This window comes from Hemicordylus capensis, chromosome 1, assembly GCF_027244095.1.
Source record: "Hemicordylus capensis ecotype Gifberg chromosome 1, rHemCap1.1.pri, whole genome shotgun sequence".
NCBI classification, from domain to species: Eukaryota; Metazoa; Chordata; class Lepidosauria; order Squamata; family Cordylidae; genus Hemicordylus; species Hemicordylus capensis.
In genome coordinates, this window is record NC_069657.1 from 210,042,847 (window position 1) to 210,064,642 (window position 21,796).

Sequence of the window (21,796 nt, forward strand, 5' to 3'; positions counted from 1 at the left end):
CAATCTTCTGCTGCACTATGCCTCCTGAAAATATGTCCCTGAAGGTCCCACAACACTCAGGGTCATATTTCCAAGAGGCACAGTGAATGCAGAAGAAAGTGGAGATTGGCAAAAAATCATCCTCCCAGTTGTGTGCATGTGAAATGTTTTTTTGGTGCATGCAGCATTAATCTGGATGTCAGCCAGTTTCCTTAAATAAATAAAAAAATACATTGCTTTTTATGCTTAAACACATTTGTTCAAAACATTGCTGCATAGAAATAATTCTGATAAATTACTGATCTGCTAGTTCAATGTCCCAAAATTTAACCCAAAACACTATTACCCTTTAATGTCAGATTTATTTATAAAGCTAGTATTGTAACTTATAGAAAATGGAATGAATCCTTAAAACATTCTGTAACAAGAAAGCATTCAGTATATAAGAAATGTAATTTTTTCACACAAATATTTTTTATTTTCTTGTGCAGGGCTTAACAGGAAGTCCCGGAGGCCCAGGATCAGATGGAAAACCAGGCCCTGCTGTATGTAAATAACATAATGATACACTACTCCTGTTACCACATTTGATTTTAATATTAGCTGTTGTAGGATATGAGTAGTATCGTACAAGTAGTAGATAATTTACATTCCCTGGATACATTTATTTGCTTTAAAGTTAGAACAGCAAAGCTTTCTGTTGTGTTTCAAATAACAGCATTGCCGAATCTATCCTGAAGTCAGTCTGGAAACTTGGTGACACAAGTTTCCACCAGATTTTTGTATGAGGCCCTGAGATCAGAGTGCTGGTATTAGTTTCTAAAGTTCTCAGTGGCTTGGGACCAGGATTCCTCAGGAATTGCTTGCTCCCACATGAACCTGCCCAGTGCCTAAGATTAACTTCCAAGCTCTGCTTTCTGCCCTGCACATGTGACATCAGATCGGTGGGTATATGCAACTGAGTCTTTTTGGTGGTGGTGCCAAAATTATGAAATACCCTCCCCATGAAGATCCACCTAGGCCCATTTCTAGATGTGTTTGGACATCATTTAAGGACTCCTATTTCAGTCGGCATTGAATTTGTAGTTTAATATGTGCTGCCATTTTAGTGCTATAATCTGCTGGTTTATTTGTGGCACTTGTGTGAATCTTATCATTGCCACTGATATATTGTTGCTGTTTTGTAATGTAAAATTATTATTTATTTATTTATTTTTTTAAAAATGTGTATTGCTTTGCATATTATTATTGAAAAATGGAATAATAATATAACCATCAAATATTAAATGGAAGTATATTTGCAATTGCTTTGTGTAAAAAATCTGCACATATTTGAATTGAAAAGATGGATTAGTACTAGCTTTGTTCAGTATTTAAGTCACTGTATCAACATTCTCCCCATGGCTTATCATTTGTTTCTTTATTTGCCTTTATATTGAGGCAAAAACTTTAATTCTCATTTGTTTGTGTTAGGGTTCTCCCGGAGAATCAGGGCGAAGTGGTCCTCCAGGCCCAGCAGGTCCCCGAGGTCAACCAGGTGTGATGGGTTTTCCTGGTCCAAAGGGCAGTGAGGTTTGTATACTTTACAAACATATTAGTTGCAGTCCACATTTTCATTTTTCTATTACTTGTAGTGAATTTATATGGGACAAACCATTGAAACTTTTTGGAGCTGCATGTGTCAACTATTTGTGTTGACAGTACTCATTAATAAAAGAAAAGCTAAGCTATGGAATGCTTATTAACCATATGAATGGGACTGACAGCAGGATAACTGATAGGGCTGTGTATTGCATTGACACAATAATTTGGTCCAAGGCGATGCAAGCCCTATCGAAGGATTTTTCACCAGAAACAATTTCAATGAGCAGGTCTTCCAGTATCAGGAAACCATTTGATACAATACCACATTATTGTTTTGAATAGTTTGGGGCTGGGCTGGGCTGGGCCGGGCTGGGGCTTACCTTTAGTGAAGATCCAGCTTCTGTGATGAAATCAGCCATCAGCATATACAGCATTTAAAAACCCTGCCTTTCCTTGCCTGCTCTTGCCCAATAATGCACCAGGAAAGAAAGCAACATCATGAAATTGCATACTTTTACTGATGTGATGTGGGAAATAAAATGGAAACAGCCCAAATATCTGATTCTACCTATCCATTGGTATACAGGACTTCAGTTATAGTATATGAGACTAGGGATCAAGATCTAGAATTATGGTTCTGTTATTTAATTTCTCTCATAATGAGCCAGTAGGCTGCATTTTAACCTTGCTGTATCTTTTGCCCTTTTTTTTTTAGGGTGCACCAGGTAAAAATGGAGAAAGAGGTTCTCCTGGACCTCCTGGTTCACAGGTGAGGAGTATTGATCAACCTTTTAGAAGCTTCAAACTATTTTTTTTTAATCTCTAGAAAAATTCTTTTTTTTAATCTCTAGAAACATCACTAGCAGCTATTCATATTATTTAACAGGGAATACCTGGAAAAGATGGCGAATCAGGAGGCCAAGGCCCCCCCGGACCTGGTGTAAGTGAATTATACTCCGAAACATGAACTTCATTTATACTAAACATATGCTAAAACATTTGTAATAGTTCATAACTAGACAGGTTATCAGCAGCATATCTGTTATTCTGGCTGAGGGAGCCATCCCATCACTAAGCGATGGGGGTCCAAACTCCAAAATGAGCTCAGAATCAATGTGAGTTATTTTATGATTTTGGGGGATAATTTATTTAAGTCAAGACCATTTGAGTTTGAAATGAAGGGAGCTTGTCCGTCACTACTTGGATACTATTATACCACAATTTTTAACTTTCTCCTTTGTTGATTATTGGTAATCCCTTCATGTTTCTTTAATTGAACATATTAGGGACAGAGAGTTAGTACAACACAACATACTTTGTGAAGTATGATTATATAGTATGCTGGTAAAGCGTTAGGTGGTGTTTTTTTTCCCCTTTCTAGGGTGCTCCTGGTGAAAGAGGAGAGCCAGGAGCAACAGGTCCACCTGGATTCCAGGTATTTTTGTCATTTGCTGTTGCTTTTTGAATAATTTTGTTTAGGAAACAAACATGTTAGTGGTAAAGTTGAAGTAAAATGGACTAAAATGGAAGTTGTTCCCATTAAGAGTGTGAGCCCTTTGGGGACAGGGATCCATCTTGTTTATTTATTATTTCTCTGTGTAAACTGCCCTGAGCCATTTTTGGAAGGGCAGTATAGAAATAGAATTATTAATATTATTAATAACAACAACAATAATTAAGATGCAATTCCAAAACAACTTGAAGAGCACCTCAACCCCATAGGGGCCACAGAAATCACCATCAGCCAATTTCAAAAAGCAGCATTACTGGTAACAGCCTATATTCTGCAACGATATCTATAATAACAGCAACAACACTGATAATAAAATTCAGCCATCCCAGGTCCTTGGGAAGGACTCGATGTCTGGATAAAACAAACCAGTCAATAACACCTGTCTGTGTTTTTTATTATTATTATTATTATTATTATTATTATTATTATTATTATGAGATTGTGGTGTTAGAGGCTGCAGTACTGAGCTCAGCTTACTTAAATAACATCAAAATCATTGAGATATAAGCTACTGAGCCAGAAAGCACAATTAATGTACTGTGTTAGTTTGATCTGCTTCCTACAGCTCTCCCTGTTCTCCTCCAATTCCAATCGCATGAAGCTTTAAGATATATCAGCAAGTTACCAAAATTAGCTCCTGATTTCCAGGAGAAAATATACATGTGGAAATCTTGTCAATTAGATTTTGAAGTTATGCCACCCTTTGTTGCATCATCAGAGCACTGGTTACTTACATTGTTTATTATACATGATTGTTTTTATGTTTTCCGATAGGTTTTTTAAAAATAGCTCCTGGTCATCTGCAAGAGTTCCTCTTATCAAATAATTGTAAAACAATTCTTCATAGATAAATAAGTTCCCTCAGAATTCCTACAAAGTCATCTTATTATTTATTATTTCTCTATGTAAACCACTTTGGAAACTTTTGTTGAAAAGCGGTATATAAATATTTGTTGTTGTTGTTGTACAGATATTTTGCTTGAGCAGGGACCTCCAGATTAGCTTCAGACTTCAAGGAAAAACTCTAGTGAATATCTATAGTATAACTTGTAAAATGACACTTTAACATAGTGTCATAGGGGGTATAGTGCACTTGTGGAACACGTGCTTTGCATGCATAAGGTCCCAGGTTAAATTGCTATCATTTCTAGTTTTGCAGTATCCCTAGCAGCTGGAAAAGATTCTCTGCCAGTCAACGTATACAGTAGTGAAGTAAAGAGATTAGTGGTCTGATTCAGTTTAACACAGATCCAGGGAAATCAGTGGAGAACACTGATCAGTGGAGAACACTTAGAACAATTCCTGTATTTAGAACAAAATTTAATGAAATCTAGATTAATGTCAGGTTGCACTGGGCCCTCTCACCACTCCAAAATTATCAGGCAGTGGCAAATGAGGGCAGGCAGGTAGCGGTTGTTTCTCCAACCCTCAGAGAGTAAGAAGAAGAGGGACTTCTCCATCCTTTGGTGGCCGCTCCTCTTTTGCCCACCCTTCAAGAGTGGGAGGAGAAGGAGTTTGTGGCAGTGGCGGTGGTAGCTCCTTCTCTGCCACTTTCACTGCTGCTGAGTCCTTCAAAAGCAAGTCCTCCCCCAGGCCTCTGTGTAATCTCTGGTTCTGGGGACACTCCCCCCCCCCAGGTCAGTGAGAGGTGCCAAGTGGCATTGGCAGCTCAAGTCGCTTTGCTGAGTTGTGCTATCACTACCACTTCTGCAGAGGGATCAACCAGGTAGGCGGGCATGGGCCCTTAGATGTGTATGGTCTTCCCACCTCAGATGAGTGTGAAAGAGTCAGGCTTAGCCCAACCCTGATGAAATTTCATGTCCTGATGAAATCTCCTGCTTTCTAAAATGTCAGCATTTTAGTGCTGGCAAAGCACATAAAATCATGTCTTAAGTAGTAATTCTGTTTCCATAGGGATTGCCTGGTACTGCAGGAGCACCTGGAGAGAGTGGCAAGCCGGGTGAAGCGGTAAGCTGTTTTTTCTCCTCTCTCTACCATCTTCTCCTATTCCTTAAAAATTCATTCAGAAAGTTCTGTACAGCCATACATGTTTTTGTGTGAATGAGTGTACCTGTGTTCATTTAAAAAGTGAACCTGGTTACAGGCCCCTCAAATGCATAGTACAGATAGGATGTGTACTGTTCTACATAATGTGTGAATCACTTTACTGGTGTACAGATCTGTACTAGTGTACACAGTACACTCATCATATGAATGTTCAGAATTATGTCTGAACACGGCTACCTAATGTCCGAATTCTTGAAAATGAACATTGGTCGGTCACATTTAAACTTCCAAAAGGTACAGGAAAAGGATGCCCATTGTTTGTTATCTGTAATCTTCTTAGAACCTTTAACAATTGAAGTAAGGTCTCTCTGTCATTGGAAGACTTTTGCCAGGATATAAATCTAATTAATCAATGACTCTAATAATACACACACACACACACATACACGGATTAGAAACAAGAAAGATTCTAAGTAATATTTGTTTGTGTGATGATGACTTTGTATCATCTTTAGTCCTTTGTTATAGTCATTAAAAGACCTTAGAAGAACTATATATAACAAGGCATAAAATTAAGAAAGACACATTTGCCAGTTCTTCATATAAATAACCCCCCTCAAAATTAAATAATATCAATCTTAAATTATGGTTTGAAGTAAAAACCACACCATAAGAGTACGGCCTTTGCAGAATATGAGGGATTCTATAATCAATTATGATTTACTTTTTGTTAAAAAGTACTTTTTGTAGAATATGAGAGATTCTATATTCAATTATAATTTACTTTTTGTTAAAAAGTAAATAGAACCATGAAAAAACCTCAAGTTTTTAAAAAAAGTGAAACAGTAATTGTAATAATGCCAAAAATTCACTTCCTATTTTGCAATCTCTTCAAACCACTTGGGTAAAAAGTGTGATGAGAGTGGCAAAACTGAGTCAGTAAAGGAGGCCTGTAATTCCTTCTAATGGTGAACTTAGGAGTTTCAGTGCTTGTATCGGTTTGGCAGTGAAATAACTACCCATCTGTACATGTGGGGGAGTCCCTAGCTATGCAGAAGTATATCGGTTTGTACATTAAAACACACACACAGGGCCCTGTGAGTCCAAAGACCAATGAAATGCTGAGGGCTCTTAAGCCACAGTGCTGAGAAAGCATATATGGTTTTAAAACAAAGCAAAAAAATGGAGGGGAGGGGAGAGAAAGAATGGGCTTGCACAAACATCTAATCGTTTATAGGAAGTATCCTAAAGGAGAGATTAGGGTTAGGGATATGTGCATTGTAAAGCCAAAAAACTCTCCTGCTTGCGCTCTAGGGGGATCTTCAGGGGGAAATAACCTTTTTAAAATTTTAAAAAAGACACTACTCCCTTTTTTTAACTCTCCAAATCACCCACTTACTCCGCTATATAGCAATAAAGTGCTCAAGTTTTGGATTGGTAATCAGTGCCAGAACTAACCCTGTAGCTCCATATAGAGGAGGGCCTCAAGGGAATGGGAAGGCTCATTCCCTTTGGGAGAAATGAGCCTTCTCTCATCAAGGTGTCTTTTCCCCCTTCACTCATCAAACTCCCCTCACACTCCTGGGCTGCTGCTTGAGGCTGGCTGGAGACTGGCACTGGAGCACTCTGCTTAGAGCGGGGGAAACACTGGTCCAGCTTGTCAGTTCCTAACTGCTAATCATACAGATTGGGTTATAGACAGGATGGTTAACTCAGGGGGGGAAACCGGATGCATGCTGAACATTATTTATTTGTTTCATGGGTTGCATACATATTAACCTCCCCCACTTTGGTATAACAGGGTCCAAGAGGTGAAAATGGAGTCCCAGGAAACCCAGGGAGCAAGGTAAACTTTGCATCCACCACTGCATGATCCTTGAAATATGTGACAGAGAGAGGCAAACAAACAAATCTATGAGGTGAGCTTTGAGGCCACAAAGCTAAAAAGCTTTTATTTCTCTCAGGGTGAAAATGGTGTCCCAGGTGAACGAGGCGGACAAGGTCCTCAAGGTCCTGCAGGGCCCAGAGGTGGAGTTGGCCCTGCTGGACCAGAAGGTGAAAAGGTAATTGTAGCAAATAGCATATTTAAGCCCAACCTTTGTCTCAGAGCAAGTCCACATGGGGGAAAGAAAAATGCTGATTCACTCCCTCCATGTTTGCTCAACAAAGGCTATTCCCTTAAAACTTAACCATTTCTTGGTAATCACTGCCACCACACCCTAATTACAGAGTTTAACTCCTCCCTGGATTTGGGTGAGCCTCCAGGGAGGCTCTTCCTCTTTTACCAATAGAAAAATACAAAAAACCCTCCACATGCATCTTCCACGTAGTGGGAAAACTTGGTAGGTCGCTGAACAATGAACCTTGAGACGTGTTTGCACCAGAGTAAAAGCCCTTTTCCTGAGTTAAAAATCCACTCAGAGGCAGGTAAGATACAAAGAATCAAAAAGAGAAAAACTTTATTTAAAATACTACAGATTGCTTCAGTCTGAGGCTTTCACAGCTTTTAGTTACAGGAAACAGAAACACTCAGTACTTGCAAGAATACTTCAAAAAAGCACTCCAGCTAGTATTTGGAGTGGCATACTTTAAAATCATGGTTACCCAGTTTCATGGATTATTCAAAAAGCCCAGTTGCAAGGAACCCTTAAAAGCCCCTTTCCAGGGTACAGAGTCTTCTTCAATGCCCTAGTTGAAAGAAAAGGGCAGAGGCTCAGTTTCTCTTAATTTGTTACATTACAAATTAAAAAAACCCACAATAAACCAGTTGTAAGGATTTGCAATAGCACAAAATCAAAGAAATCTGGCACAGACTACCTAACACACGGTTCCCTGGCTAAACCTTTCCCTGAAGCCAAAGCCCTGGCTTCTTTCTTGAATTCATCAAATCTATGGTGGAGACTTCAGACTTCCTGAAATCCTGTCTCTCAAGGATCTGCAGATGTCCTTGCCCTGAGCGAATTATTCAGGCTAGCTTTTGACCATGAGGCAGCAAAAGCTCCATTGCTGCTCTTCACTAAGCCTTCTGCCCATCTTCTCTCATCTCCTGCCTGGCTGCTTCTGAGAATAAAGACCCCCTTCACTTCCTGCCGCCAGGCCCTCTAGGTCCCAGTCACCTTGTGCTGAGTGTCTGATCCCCAGAGGTCACTGCCTGACAGACAGGACAGGGTTCACTTCCGGCTCACTCTTTAGGGTAAGGGAGGGGCCAATTGCTACAGTAATTTAAGATGTATTATATTCTGTGCAGGACCTTCTCTTTTGTTGTCACAATGGCTCTTGTCAAAAATATTTTTTCTAGGGCCCTGCTGGTCCTACGGGTCCTCCTGGGGGAATGGGACCACCAGGTTTGCAAGGAATGCCAGGAGAAAGAGGAGGTTCTGGAAGCCCTGGACCCAAGGGAGAAAAGGTACCCGCTTTTTATACTGACATGATCATTTGGTAATAAAAATCATGAAGACTGTGGGTATTAGTTTTGGCAGGATTACAAGTTTATTGAAAAATCTGCATTTCTAGGTACTTATTAATGCAGATTATTAAAATCTGCAGTAAGGTACTTATTTTTTCTGAAAACCCCACCTCTTCTTTCTAAGGCCATTTTCCACATATGAAGGTCATTCACACAACCTCTTACCCAGACAGTGGGGAGGGCGGGTAGGGAGGCAGGCTCCTACCTGCTTCCCTGCAGATGATCAACAGCAACGCAGATCTTCCCCAATTGTGTGCCCACACATGTACTACAGTACAGATCAGCAGAGTGCCTGTGACAGTGGGGGAAACTTGCCCTGGGTCTTCCATGGACCCAAAATGCAGCACATGAGCAGTGGAGCAGCTGCTCTTAGTGTTGCAGGCCGTCCACTCTACGCAGCTGCTCTCCCCACCACCCCGGCTCACTGCCAAAAATGGCAGCTGTCCGGTAGGGAGCCCAATTATCTGGAGGCAATCGGGCACACAATTGCTGGAAGCAATCATGCACACAATTGCTTACCAAGATAAAACAACCCTTGGTTTTACTTTGATAAAGCCCTGCGTAGAAGGACTTGGCTACCCAGGACTGGATCAGCTAGGGCTGGAGGGCTCTCTGCACTCTCAACGACACGAGTTGCCAGGGATAACTCAGGCAGCTCAGGTCATGTGAATAGGTTTATAGAGTAATATGTGAAAATGCTGACACAAATCCTGAGCATAGTCTTTTCTTCTCCACAAGTCAGTGTCGACTCTTAGGAACCACATAGATAGATTCTCTCCAGGATGATCTGTCTTCAACTTGGCCTTTTAGGTCTCTCAGTGGTGCATTCATTGCTGTCGTAATCGAGTCCATCCACCTTGCTGCTGGTCATCCTCTTCTTCTCTTTCCTTCAACCTTCCCCAGCATTATGGACTTCTCAAGGGAGCTGGGGTTTTGCATAATGTGTCTGAAGTATGATAGTTTGAGCCTGGTCATTTGTGCCACGAGTGAAAATTCTGGATTGATTTGTTCTATGATCCATTTGTTTGTTTTCCTGTCTGTCCATGGTATCCTCAAAAGGATACCAGTAGGACTTGCTTCCAAATAAACAGGGCCTAATTAATCACTATCATTCTGTATAATTGGTGAATTGTAGAATTAGCTCATGCTTCTTCACCCCTGAATTTAGTTGAAATATTTACACTTGATTTCCATGACTGACTCTGGTTCCTCACTCATAATCTCCCTTCTTTCTGTAACCACCTACCACTCCTAAGCCAATTCCTTGGTCAAATTATTTTAAATTAAGGCTGAGTGCATATAGCCTCCTACCTTGTGTAAGACGGTAATTTCTGCTAACATGCTGCACACCAATGCCATGTAATGCAAACAAACATAACCTCATGATATGATATCAATAGGCATATTACTAGAAGTGAGAGGAAGTTACACTTTTCTGTTGTATATACAGAAAGAGTTAACACTAGGACTGTACAAAGATTCAGCTTTGCATTGAAGGACTGAAACCAAATCTGCATGGCACCCTTGGCCCTGTGTGACAGACATCCCCACCACCACCGCTTACCTCACATAGAGCAGTCCTGTGAACTGCACTGGGGTGGGCCCTTAAAGGGAATGAAGCTGTAGGAAGCCCCAGCAATGTCTTGACGGGCACACAGGAAGTTGTGGACAGAATGCTGGGAAGTGTAGTAGAGTGCTTTCCTGACCGTCAGGGACATATTTCTAGGTGGCATTGAGCATTTCAGAGGGAAGGGAAGATTGCTGAAAATTATTCTCCCCTCCCCACCATCTGCCATGCAAGTGCCTGCACTGCTGTTCTGTAGCCTGGAGTGCAGAAACTGTATGCATGCTCCCTTTACTGAATACATGGAATATTAGTCTAGATGTCAGCCGCTGACTCCAATGTGTCTAAAGTATGGGCCCTCCCATACTACACTACTGTTTTATAAAACCAACTTTAGTTAGGCAACTGAATGCTAACAACTAAGACTCTTGTTTTAGTAACATTAAAAAGTAGCAGTGATTTTGTATCCTATGAACATGTTTCTCTTCTGTTTGACAGGGAGAGCCTGGTGGCAGAGGTGGTGATGGTTTACCTGGTAAAGATGGAGTACGGGTGAGTCAGACTTCTCATATCATTTGATTCTATTCATTTTTTGCTAACTTGACCACTACACCTTATTTTTAACAATCAGTGGAGCTCTTCCCACGATCAGTGAGAAGAGCTCCTGGGAGTTCTGCAGGGAAGGGGGTTTAACCTATCTTTCCGCAGACGATCTCCTTTCCTTATCTGGGTGGGCAGATCGCCAGAACTCCAATAATGCAAGTGCGCGGTGCATTATTGGCATCCCCCCCCCCCGCCGAGTGTGCCAGCCGCAGCTGACACATGATCAGAAAATGATATTAAGGGAGCACTCGCTCCCTTAAGCTCATTTTAGGGAGAGGCTACTTAGGTGGGTTTGCTGCCGTGTAGCCACTGGAATCGGGCCCAATCCCAGCGGTTCACACGCATGTGCAAAACCGGGCTGGGCTCCCTTAGCCCAGTTTTGCACATGTGAATAGCCTCCGTGTCTTTTAACTGAATTTGGCAGAACCCATACTGAGCTGAAAGAAGGAAAAAGAGGGATTCCCAGATGCTTTTGACTATAACTCTCAGAATCCCCAGCTACAAAAGCTTTTGCTCGGGGGTACTGCAGAGAGAACACTGTATGAGAGTGAAATGAAACTACATAGAAACACTGAGCTAGATCTCCCCCGACAAATTTCAGCCACTTTGTACCCCAAAGTGAAATGCTATGTGAATTGATCATCAGACAAAAATTCCCTTTTGTGATAGGCAAGCTCCCCCCATCCCATTCCCATTCCTCTCGCTTCATAACTGGCTCAGTCTTTCAAGATATCTTGGGGAGCTCTCAGAACAAGCTTGGTTTTCCCCCAAGGGTGAAAGTAATGAATGCTGTCCCATGCTTATTTGACGTAAGATTGCCCTGTCTGTTGCCCGCATCCCCCCCACACACACACCCTAGACCATCCTCAGAAAGCATGTGGGGGTTTAATTCAGTGCATAAGAAGATACTGCATACAAATAAATGTGTGCCTTCCTGAAATCTATTTTTCTTGCTGCTATGAGGAGGAGGGATATCCATGCCCCAGACTCTACTGGGTTGAGATAAGTAACATCTGAACATGGGCACAAAGGAGTTACTATAACCCTGTAAACAAGCAGTGGTGATTGCTTACCTGGTAAGCCTTTAGAACCTTTTGTACTAATGCCCATTTAGAACTAGAGTTTGCCTTGTTTTCCAAGCAGCTAGAATTGGAATTCCTGAAACCTACAGAAACATACAGAAGTACCCTGGGCCTTTTACACACAGCAGGCTTTACTGCAAACTCAAAGTTGTCCCAAAAGACCTGATGCAAATAGTGGATTCCCCCCACCCAGATATAAATTGGGCTACACTCTAATGTGCAGTGAAAAACCCGAATTGTGTGTGAACTCCCCAATAACTCACAGGGACTTTGGGATAAATCTGGCCGATATGTGAACGCACCCCCTCCATTCCAGACTAGATGCGAGTTAAAGGGCTTTTAAAACCCTGTGTGAAAACTTCCTGGAAAAACAAAAACAGACAAAACATTTTACTTTCTACTTATTTCAATGCCACCTATGAATATTACTTGGTAGATTGCACCTGTGGGTTCTAAGGAGTATGTCTCTTGATCAACACATTGCATGATATATGAGATGGATGCTTTCCAACAAGCTCCAATCACCCATAATATACAGTAGCATCCAGAGAAGGAACTTGCCTCTTATACTCATGCAAGGACTTCTTGGATGAGCAGAAGGCTTCTTGCATGCACACAACACTCATTCCCTTCACAGAAGGAGCTTGTGCTGTCAGATTATCTCTCTGAATGCTGCCCATAAGTTCTGAGTGTCAATAGGTTGTTCAACACTCCTTCTTAACCTTAAACTAATCTATGGAGCCAACATCCATTCAGCATAACAGAAACATCTTACTACATTAGAAAGGCAAAATGAAGATAACAAGAGCAGCCTGTCAAAATAAGACAATAAAGACAATAAAGAACCAGACAATAAAGACATGAGACAAAATATATGGAATCAAACATTATTATTGCTTGTTTACACAGTCAGACAGGTGTTATTGACTGGTTTGTTTTATTCAGACATTGAGTCCTTCCCAAGGACCTGGGATGGCTGAATTTTATTGTCAGTTGTTTATTATTATTATTATTATTTATTCGATTTCTATACCGCCCTTCCAAAAATGGCTCAGGGAGGTTTACATAGAGAAATAATAAATGAATAATATGGCCACAACTTTATTAATTAAATAACAAAAGGAGAGCACACACATACCCCCACTATGCAGTTCAGAAGAACTTGCTGCTTACGCGGGAGCCGGCCAGAATTACTTAGGGTGATACAACTCCACTCCAGGCAGGATCAGGCCTAAGGCCGTCGGCTGCCCATCATAGCCACCTAGTGTGCAGGCACCTGCCGTAGTCTTTGCCGCTCCCAAGCTGTAAAGAATTAGAGGGTGTTGATTCCTTTGGCATGTTGAAGTCAGCCATAACCAGCACTCCCTATGCCGTGAAACGTCTAGGGACTAGCAATGGCCTCTCCTTACACCAAGCATGTGTCTGAAAAGGTGCTCACCAGAAGCCAAAAACCCAAGAAACCACACTGTACCTGCCGTTGTGACCAAGGGAACAAACCTGAACTAACTAGCTAAGGCATATAGTGTGAGGTAGGCAAAAAAGACTCCTGGACAAAGCCAATCTATCAGAGGCCGAAAGATTCCTCCCCAGCCCCCCAACGGGACAGTCAGCCAGAACCCACACTATAGCCAGAGATGGATGGGAGGGGTTGCTCTCAAACTCCGGATTGAGTTTGGGGCGGGACGTGAGATGCACCAGCAGCCCGCACCCCACCCCCAGCCAGTCCACCAGCCAATGGCTGGCCAGTGCCTGCCTCATGCCTCTACGAAGTCCGGGGCTAGGCAACCGCCCCCCAGACAAGCTGGGAGGAGTGAACAATAGCACAGAACATTCATAACACTTTTGAATTACAGACTGTTAATGCATGCTCATACCTTTTATTGATCATGCTGAATTTTTTCTCCTAATTTTGCAGGGTCCTTCAGGTCCCATTGGACCCCCTGGTCCAGCCGGCCAAAGTGGTGACAAGGTACTAGTCAGTTTCTAAAAGGTGAAGTATCTATATGTGTTAGCTGTACTCATTGTGGATAATCAAATTCTGAAATAAGCTTTCTTCTTTTCTTCTAGGGAGAGCCTGGTCCAGCTGGACCTCATGGCCCAACAGGCCCTCGTGGCGGTCCTGTAAGAGATGCTTTTTTATTATAATCATAATTCAACCCTAGATTATTTGTACTGCAGAAAATAACTTTGGCTCAAAAAAACCATTTTCCTAAGTAGCCTAATGGAACCCATTGGCTTATATCTTAACTAATGAAGTCTCTGTGCTCTGTGAGATGTGCAGACAAGTGTGAGTCTAGCAAAAAAATGGTACCCACATGTGTGGGGGAGGATTTTGGTACCCCCCCTTCCTCCAGGACTCCTCTGTGTCACCCAAAACTATGACCTTGAGAACTGCATGACCCTCAGAGATGCATTTTGAAGTGACACAGAGAACTTCCAGGAGAAGAAGAGGTGGTCTACAACCCCCAGCAATAATAATGCTGAGTTAGTTGATCCCATCTCATCCTCAGCACTGGCTCATCCTATGGAGCATGGGCGCTCTGTCTGAATATTTGCCATTGATTTCACAAGGCTATAGTGTCTTTGAATGTCAGATTCCTTTTTGAGCCTGAACTTTGGTGGAAATTCAGATATATGCAAGGTTTTAGGACTTTTCTTTCTTGACAAGATTATGAAATAATATATTAAAACAAATCTCCTCTATCATGTATGTGTAATTTTACTTACTGCATATGGAATCATTGGCTGACATCCAGACCAACACTGCACAAGCACTCCAGCGTTTTCTGCCATGCAACAGGGGAGGGGTGATTTTCAAACATCTTCCCTTGCCTCTGAAGTTGGCTGTGCCTTCTGAAATTATGTCCCTGAGGGTCGCAGAACACAGATGGCTGCAGAGGGACAGTGGAGATCATCATTTCTGTCTCCCCCATTGTATGACAGAAAATGTCGATGTGTTAATGTAGAATGAATATGCATGTCAGCTGCTGAAATTACTTGAAATATCAACAGTTGAGAATCGGTTTACTTATGTTCAAAGCAGTTTTAGCAATTGGCATATACCTATCTCTTTTTATTTTACACTTTTAGTAAATTTAAGGATTTGTCATTTCAACTTTGACTATTAATTTTTCTTATAAAAAATAGGGTTGCTGATCTGATTTCTTTATTCAAAATCACTGATAACTTACATCTATTGACTCAAATATAAGCCGAGCAGACCATTATTAATTATTGCTGCCCTATATAAAATATAAGTTCTTATTTATAACATGCTCAAGGTGGCTAGGTGCTGTATCAAAAATGAGTTTTAGAATGCCCCCCCCCCCGTAAATTCATTGCACTGTTCTGCCCTTTGGCCACCAGAGAATTGTACCAAAATTTCCAGTGGGGGGATCTCTTGTATTGAAATAGGAATTGTATAAAATAATAATGAAATATTACAAGTGGAAAGAGAATCACTGGGTAGGGAAATCAACTGTCAGTGGTGGAAGCAATCTGGCATTAGCCATTTGCCTCTAGGGCAGGGGTGTAGCTAGGGAAGAGGGGGCCCATGTTCGCCCCTCTCCCTGGTGGCCCCTCGGAGTGAGGGAGTTAATGAAGAAAATAAGGGGCGGTGGAACCCTCAGGAGCTGCAAGGCTTGGGTTCTTTGAGCCCATCTGCTCAATTATAGCTATACCCCTGCACTAGGGTTACATTAAAAGGGGGGCTGCAGTTCAAATTTTAAAAAATATCTTCTCGGAAGCCCCTTGATCTATCTGCCTGAAATTGGGGGGGCATCAAGCCCTAACGAGGTCCTACCATTCCTGGAAGTTCCATCACATGACTTAAAACAAAGTACAAGCATTTTTATGATTCCCTGTTGTTTCCTATTGGCAATGCATTATATCCAACCCAATTCGGCCTTCTCAGTTTAATACAGGCCACCCATTTGTACTGGCAAATCAATATAATTGTGTCTGAATTGAACTGAAATAAGCTTCGCTCTGATTCTCCATCCTGTGCTAAGCTCTATTTGCTTCTAGGGATGTGCAAGCCAGCTCACTTCGAGCTGGGCTTGACATCGAGCCGGCCCGGTTCGAGCAATTTGAACTGGCCTGGTCCCCCAAAGAGCGATGCCAGTCCAAGTTCGAACCAGACTGATAAAAAATCTGGCTTGTGAGCCAAGTTGGGGGGAGGGGATACTTGTAAAGCAGAATCCAGTGAGGTCATGAAAATGGCCTCCATGTGTGTGCGGCGGCCCAAACCAGGTTGCAGCCAGTCCAGGCTGTCATTTGGAAGGCCAGCAGCGGGGTTGAAGGAGCCGCCCCTGGCGTCTGCATTTGGAAGGTACAGACTACCTTTTCTCTCCCACCACCACCACCACTTTACTGTAGGGAATATCCTGTACTTGTAAAGGGGAATCCTCACCAGATTCCCTATTACAAGTATATCCCCGAGCTGGCCAGTGAACCGATTTGGCCCGGTTTAATTGCCGGCTCACACACCCCTATTTGCCACCCCTGACCAGGCATCTATACATAGCTGCATATGTAACAAACAAGAATAGTCCCAATTCTTTGGTTTAAAAAATGACTTAGAATGTGTTTTAAGTGGTTTTAAGTTTGAGAAGAGTAAGAGGAGAGAATATGTAGGACACTGCAAACACAGAGTATCCCAAACATATGACAGTTGAAAGAGATGATGAACAAGATTATCAGTGCAATTTTCAGCCTCCCATGCTGCGTTTCTTATTCTTAATTCACACCCCTTTGCTATATTTGTAATTTGCAGGGTGATCGAGGTGAGTCAGGTCCTCCTGGTCCTGCTGGCTTCCCTGGAGCTCCAGTAAGTATGGAGAGTTTTTAATACCCATTTGTTTTCCAACTCTTTCAACTTTTCCTGCTCTCTTTAAGGAGGAGATTACCTTTGTATCTTACATCTGTGTTGAGGAGATCATTACTAACGCCACATACACATAGACTCCTACATGTAGGCTCTTACACCTAAACTCTGTTCTAGAGCTATTTTACTAATTCAAAGGGACTATTCCAGAATAACTGTTCAACTATTAATATACTGAAATCTTTCCCTTTCCTCTCTCATCCATCTGTGCTCTGCTAGAGGGAAACAAGGGACTTGTAGAAATATGAGTCAATAATTCAGAAATGTTTCCTTCTTATTTTTGATCAAGTATAGCTGTACTGCTTTTTGCATCACAGTGATTTCACAGTGACAAAACTCTGGTAATGTGTGGACCATAAGAGTCCCCAGAATGAGGTGCTGATTTCCTTTATAACTTCATGAGATCCTGTAATCGACAGGGATGGAATGCTTTTCTGAATATTCCAACAAATGCTGATGCAGTCACCTGTTTGAGCAATTATGTCCTCCTTCCAGTCAGATTCTCTGTAGTGTCTTTAACGGGTAATAAATGGGTTTGAGAGGGTAGGGAGCAGAGGTCTATGAAAAGCAAAATCGTTTTTATTTTTGAGTGAAACAGACAGAGCCATTAACAAGACTTTACTAGGACCATGACAACAATGACGAATATTTATTTACCACTTTTCAACAAAAGTTTCCAAAGCGGTTTATGTAGAGAAATAAAAATAAATAAAGATGGATCCCTGTCCCCAAAGTACTCACAATCTTTAAAAACAAAACAAAGCACCACGATAGAAACCAGCAACAGCCACTGGAAGGATTCTATACTGGGGCTGGAAAGAGCCAGTTGCTCTCCCCTTGCTCAATAAAGAGAATGACGAATACAAATATGGCGAATACTTACATGCCGCTTTTCAACACAAGTTCTCAAAGCAATTTTTATAGATATAATTAAATAAATAAAATGACCAATTTTAACAGGTGCCTCTTTGCTCAATTAGCAGGGGCTGCACACATACTTTCATTGTATCTGCATCAAGCAGGCACTGAACTTGATTATGATTTAGATCCCAGGTCCCTTTAGGCATTTGTGATATTTCTACCCTTTTATTTGTTTGTATGTATGTTTGTTTGTTTACATTTTTATACTGCCCCATACAAACAGCTCTGGGCGGTGCACAGTAACACTTGTTATACTTGTCAGGACTGACAAAAATCATAAATTATCAAGTGTCATTGGATATTAATTTTAAATTAAGTTTTTATTTCCATATAGGGACAAAATGGGGAACCTGGTGGAAAAGGAGAGAAAGGGCCTGCTGGTGAAAGGGGTGAACCTGGATCTCCAGGGGCTGCAGGTCCACCAGGAGGACCTGGTATACCCGTAAGTATTCATTGATACCGACATGTTGTTATACTGTTTCCTATATCTGATAGTTCTTCTAAATGCAACAATACACCTTATCAGTACGCTGATTCCATAGGCTTTTGTGAGTTTCATGAGTTTTCTGGCATGTTTTTTTTGATATGATGAGCTTATTCTTGCATCTTGTCTAGGGTCCATCTGGTCTACTCGGAGGAAAAGGAGAACGCGGTCCTCAAGGTCTTCCAGTGAGTTTATCCACTTTTCGTTTCTATCTTTCAGTCCACCTGTTGTCATTCAGTAATGCTATTACACATTTCAACTCCAACAAGATACAACTCATAGTCTCTTAACTATGATCCGATCTAAAATAGGTAAATTTCTGTAATATGGAACAAAGATACAGTAAGAAAGTATTATGTATGGTGTACCCTAGGTGACATTTAACATTTGATATACAATTGGATCATTCCATTGCAAATATTAACATCTGAGACACATTTTCAGATTAGGGAATATATTCATATAGTTTTGCAGCATGGCTAGAAATTTCACAAAGGTGTTATAGACTCTGTCTCCAAACGGAATGTTTACCACTGTGTTGCTGTCATGTTAACTGTCCAAGTTAATTGCCTTGCAAAGATGAGCTTATTTTTTATATTCATATTGTGAATATGACCCACCACTGAGATCGGGCACCCACCAAAATGTGTGTGCTGTCCATAACACAAGTCCAATTGGTTTGCCTTTGTGGTTATGGACATTTCAGGTCCCTGCATTCTGCTTTTCCATATTTTGTTCAACATTGCTTTATAGCTTGACATTTTAAATTACTTGTTTGTTTTAGGGTCAGGCTGGCTTTCCTGGTGGCCGTGGCTTACCTGGTCCTCCTGGTAACAATGTAAGAATTACTACCATTTTAAATCCTTACTGTGTCAATTGTTGCTATGTAAACCACTTTGAGAACTTGTTTGTTCAAAAAGCAGTACAGGAGAACCTCATTACTTGCAGGGGTCCCATTCCTCACCTACTATGGTGGGCAATGGAACCACAAATAATGCAGCATCAGGGCTATGGGTAAAGGGGGAGTTAGGTTACAGGGTGTAGGGAAAAATAGGAAAAGCCCTCCAAACAGCCTCCAAACGGCCCAGAACTTGCTGTGACATACTCCATGGGTCCCCCATGTGCCCAGAAATGCCCCACAAAGGATGAAATGGCCCCCCAAACCATGAAAAATCATGGTGGAAAGTCCGTTTTTCTTTTTTTTAAAAAGCCACAAAATGGCTCCACTTGTCTCCTCCTGGCCTCCTTGAGACAAAAGATGACTGGAAGTGACCTCTGTAGTCACTTCTGCCCTCTAGGAACCACCAATACATGGGTTTTAACCCATTAGTATCTGCAGTTACTGGAAACGAGTGCCTGTTAGACACCTGCGGATACACCGAACCATGTATAGCGGTTCCACGAATAATGAGGTTCTCTTATATAGAAATATATTCAACAACAACAATAATAATGGTTTTTTTCATATTCTTTTGTTCTGATCCAGAGCTCTCCAGTGGGTGCTCCAGTGCATACAAGTGTCTTCCCTGTTCATTTACATAACATCTATCTTAATCTGAATTGAAGTGGCAGATACACATGTTCAAAGTGATGATTGAATGATGCTCCAATGAACTGAATGGGAAAACCCATTTGTACAAAGGTTCCCTGTGTACATTAGAGCAGTTATGGTGTGCTCTGGATCATGGCTATTGAATGCTGAATCAACTGATTTGATTTAATCAATTATGTTGTGGCTTTTCTGTTTCTCATCATAAAAACTATACCAATCATACTAATGAACAATAAATGTATTTGTAAAGTACAATTATGTCTATATTAAGCTTCCCACCACCACCCCATCCCCAAACAATTTATATCATAAATTCCCTATTCCTTTGATATTCTGGTAACATTTTCTCAGTGTGAATTCAAATGCTGCATTTCTGTCCGTCCTCATTTCTAGGGAAACCCAGGGCCACCTGGCAACTCAGGTCCTGCAGGCAAGGATGGACCCCCTGGCCCATCTGGTGCTACTGGCCCCCCTGGTGGCCTAGGGCCTGCAGGTCCAAAAGGTGAGCCTGGACAACCAGGTGAAAAGGGCCCAGCAGGTGTCAGAGGAGAACGGGTAAGTAATGCACTATTTGGTAGTCTCAATTAAAAATAGGAATAGATCATGATGAATGGAGTTCTTCTAATTTGTCACTTCTGATACTTCAAAATTGCAGTCACACTGTTCTCACCTATATATGATAAATAAGAGCGAAGGTTTATAGCTAGCTGTCCATAGCAGTTCTGCTATTGAATAATACCATTACTGTACCTCCATGGAAAAATGTTACACAAACTTACATTTACCTAAAATTTATTCTAACACCTTTCAGGTGATAGGAAATAAAAATTAACTCATATAAATTGGCCCAATTTCTTGCTATAGCCAGAATATATATTTTTCAAAATTCTTTTGGACTGTCTGTGAATGATAAAGGCTAGTCCATCAAACCTATGCAAGTACATCCCAGTTCAGAAACCATGTGGAATTAGTGGAAGGAGAAAGGGACTCTGTAAGGCTGTTCACACAAACAGCCATACTGAAGCTTATGCAGGCCTATGTAGGGCTACTCATATGAAGCGCTGAAATCAGGGCTAATCTCAGTGCTGCCCCACCAGGTAGCCCAGGGTTTTTACCCAGCCTTTTACCCAGGAAGAAGCACACAAGTGCAATCTTCTCCCGGGGTCCCTGGTCGTGCATACAGAGCTGGGTGGCAAGATTGCCCAGCTGAGGGGGGATTCCTGGCACAGTGCATTGAGGACTTTGTCCTCAGGCTCCTGGGTCTGCCGCTTGGCAAAGTGCAGCTCATGTACTGCGCGAGTGGCAGAGCTGTCAGAGGAAGTTTGATCATGTGTGGGGAGGCAGGTAGGAGCTTGCCTCCCCCAGCTTTCCCCACTCCCCAGCATTTCCAGTCATGAGAACAGGGTATGTGTGTATGTGTGTTCCTTCCATTGAAGTGAATGGGAAAGCTCTCATGGAGGGAAATCCTGGTGTGCACATCTGAGCTCCTGAGCCCATAAGAATCTACTGAATCAGGGAACTGTTTAAAGCAGGGATGACTAAGTTCTGATCTCTATGAGGCATTCTTTCTCCAGAGAGTGGTCCAGCAGTGGGAAGGGGTCAGGTAAAAACCATGGTATTAAGAGTGCTCTTGTCATAGTATTGCCTCTACACCCAATAATGCCATACCTCCTTGACTCTCTCCCTTCCCCACCTAATAACTCATTGACTCTCTCCCTTCCCCACCTTGTCTTTAGGCCCCACAATCCTCCTTTGTCCTTGGTTCCTCCTTTCTTCAACTTCTTCAGCCACTTGTGAACCATAGTGAATAAACCATACATGAATAAGCTTTGTGCTCATGCACTCCTCCTTCTCTTCTTCTTGGTGTGTGAGAGGAGGGTGTCAGGGGTCCCTTTGTCTAATCTAGGACTCAAGGGAGTCCTCAGAAGGAGTCTGTGGCCAACAGAGTCCCTGATCCAGAGTTGGAGAATGGAGATTCCTTCTCTACTCAAACCTACCCCTCACAGCTCTAGGAAACACTTGGATGAAGCTGCACTTGGGTTAGTTCATATTCCAGAGATCCCTGGTCCAGCCCTTGCTGAGGAACCACCATTGTCTCTGCCAAACTCCCAAGAATGCTGCTGTTGAACCCAGGTTCAGATGTGGCAGTAGCAGAG

General features: G+C 41.9%; 1 protein-coding gene across 1 annotated transcript in view; it reads left to right on the forward strand.

The window, feature by feature from the left end:
• The window catches only part of COL3A1 (collagen type III alpha 1 chain), a 114,667-nt gene that overhangs the window by 76,506 nt on the left and 16,365 nt on the right, over nt 1-21,796 (forward strand). The window contains exons 23-39 of the mRNA XM_053281462.1: nt 471-524; nt 1,453-1,551; nt 2,279-2,332; nt 2,450-2,503; nt 2,945-2,998; nt 4,991-5,044; nt 6,885-6,929; nt 7,048-7,146; nt 8,382-8,489; nt 10,612-10,665; nt 13,714-13,767; nt 13,866-13,919; nt 16,573-16,626; nt 17,939-18,046; nt 18,220-18,273; nt 18,873-18,926; nt 20,034-20,195. Coding sequence (XP_053137437.1) covers nt 471-524; nt 1,453-1,551; nt 2,279-2,332; nt 2,450-2,503; nt 2,945-2,998; nt 4,991-5,044; nt 6,885-6,929; nt 7,048-7,146; nt 8,382-8,489; nt 10,612-10,665; nt 13,714-13,767; nt 13,866-13,919; nt 16,573-16,626; nt 17,939-18,046; nt 18,220-18,273; nt 18,873-18,926; nt 20,034-20,195 — 1,215 coding nt within the window. The remainder of the gene's footprint in view (nt 1-470; nt 525-1,452; nt 1,552-2,278; nt 2,333-2,449; nt 2,504-2,944; nt 2,999-4,990; nt 5,045-6,884; nt 6,930-7,047; nt 7,147-8,381; nt 8,490-10,611; nt 10,666-13,713; nt 13,768-13,865; nt 13,920-16,572; nt 16,627-17,938; nt 18,047-18,219; nt 18,274-18,872; nt 18,927-20,033; nt 20,196-21,796) is intronic.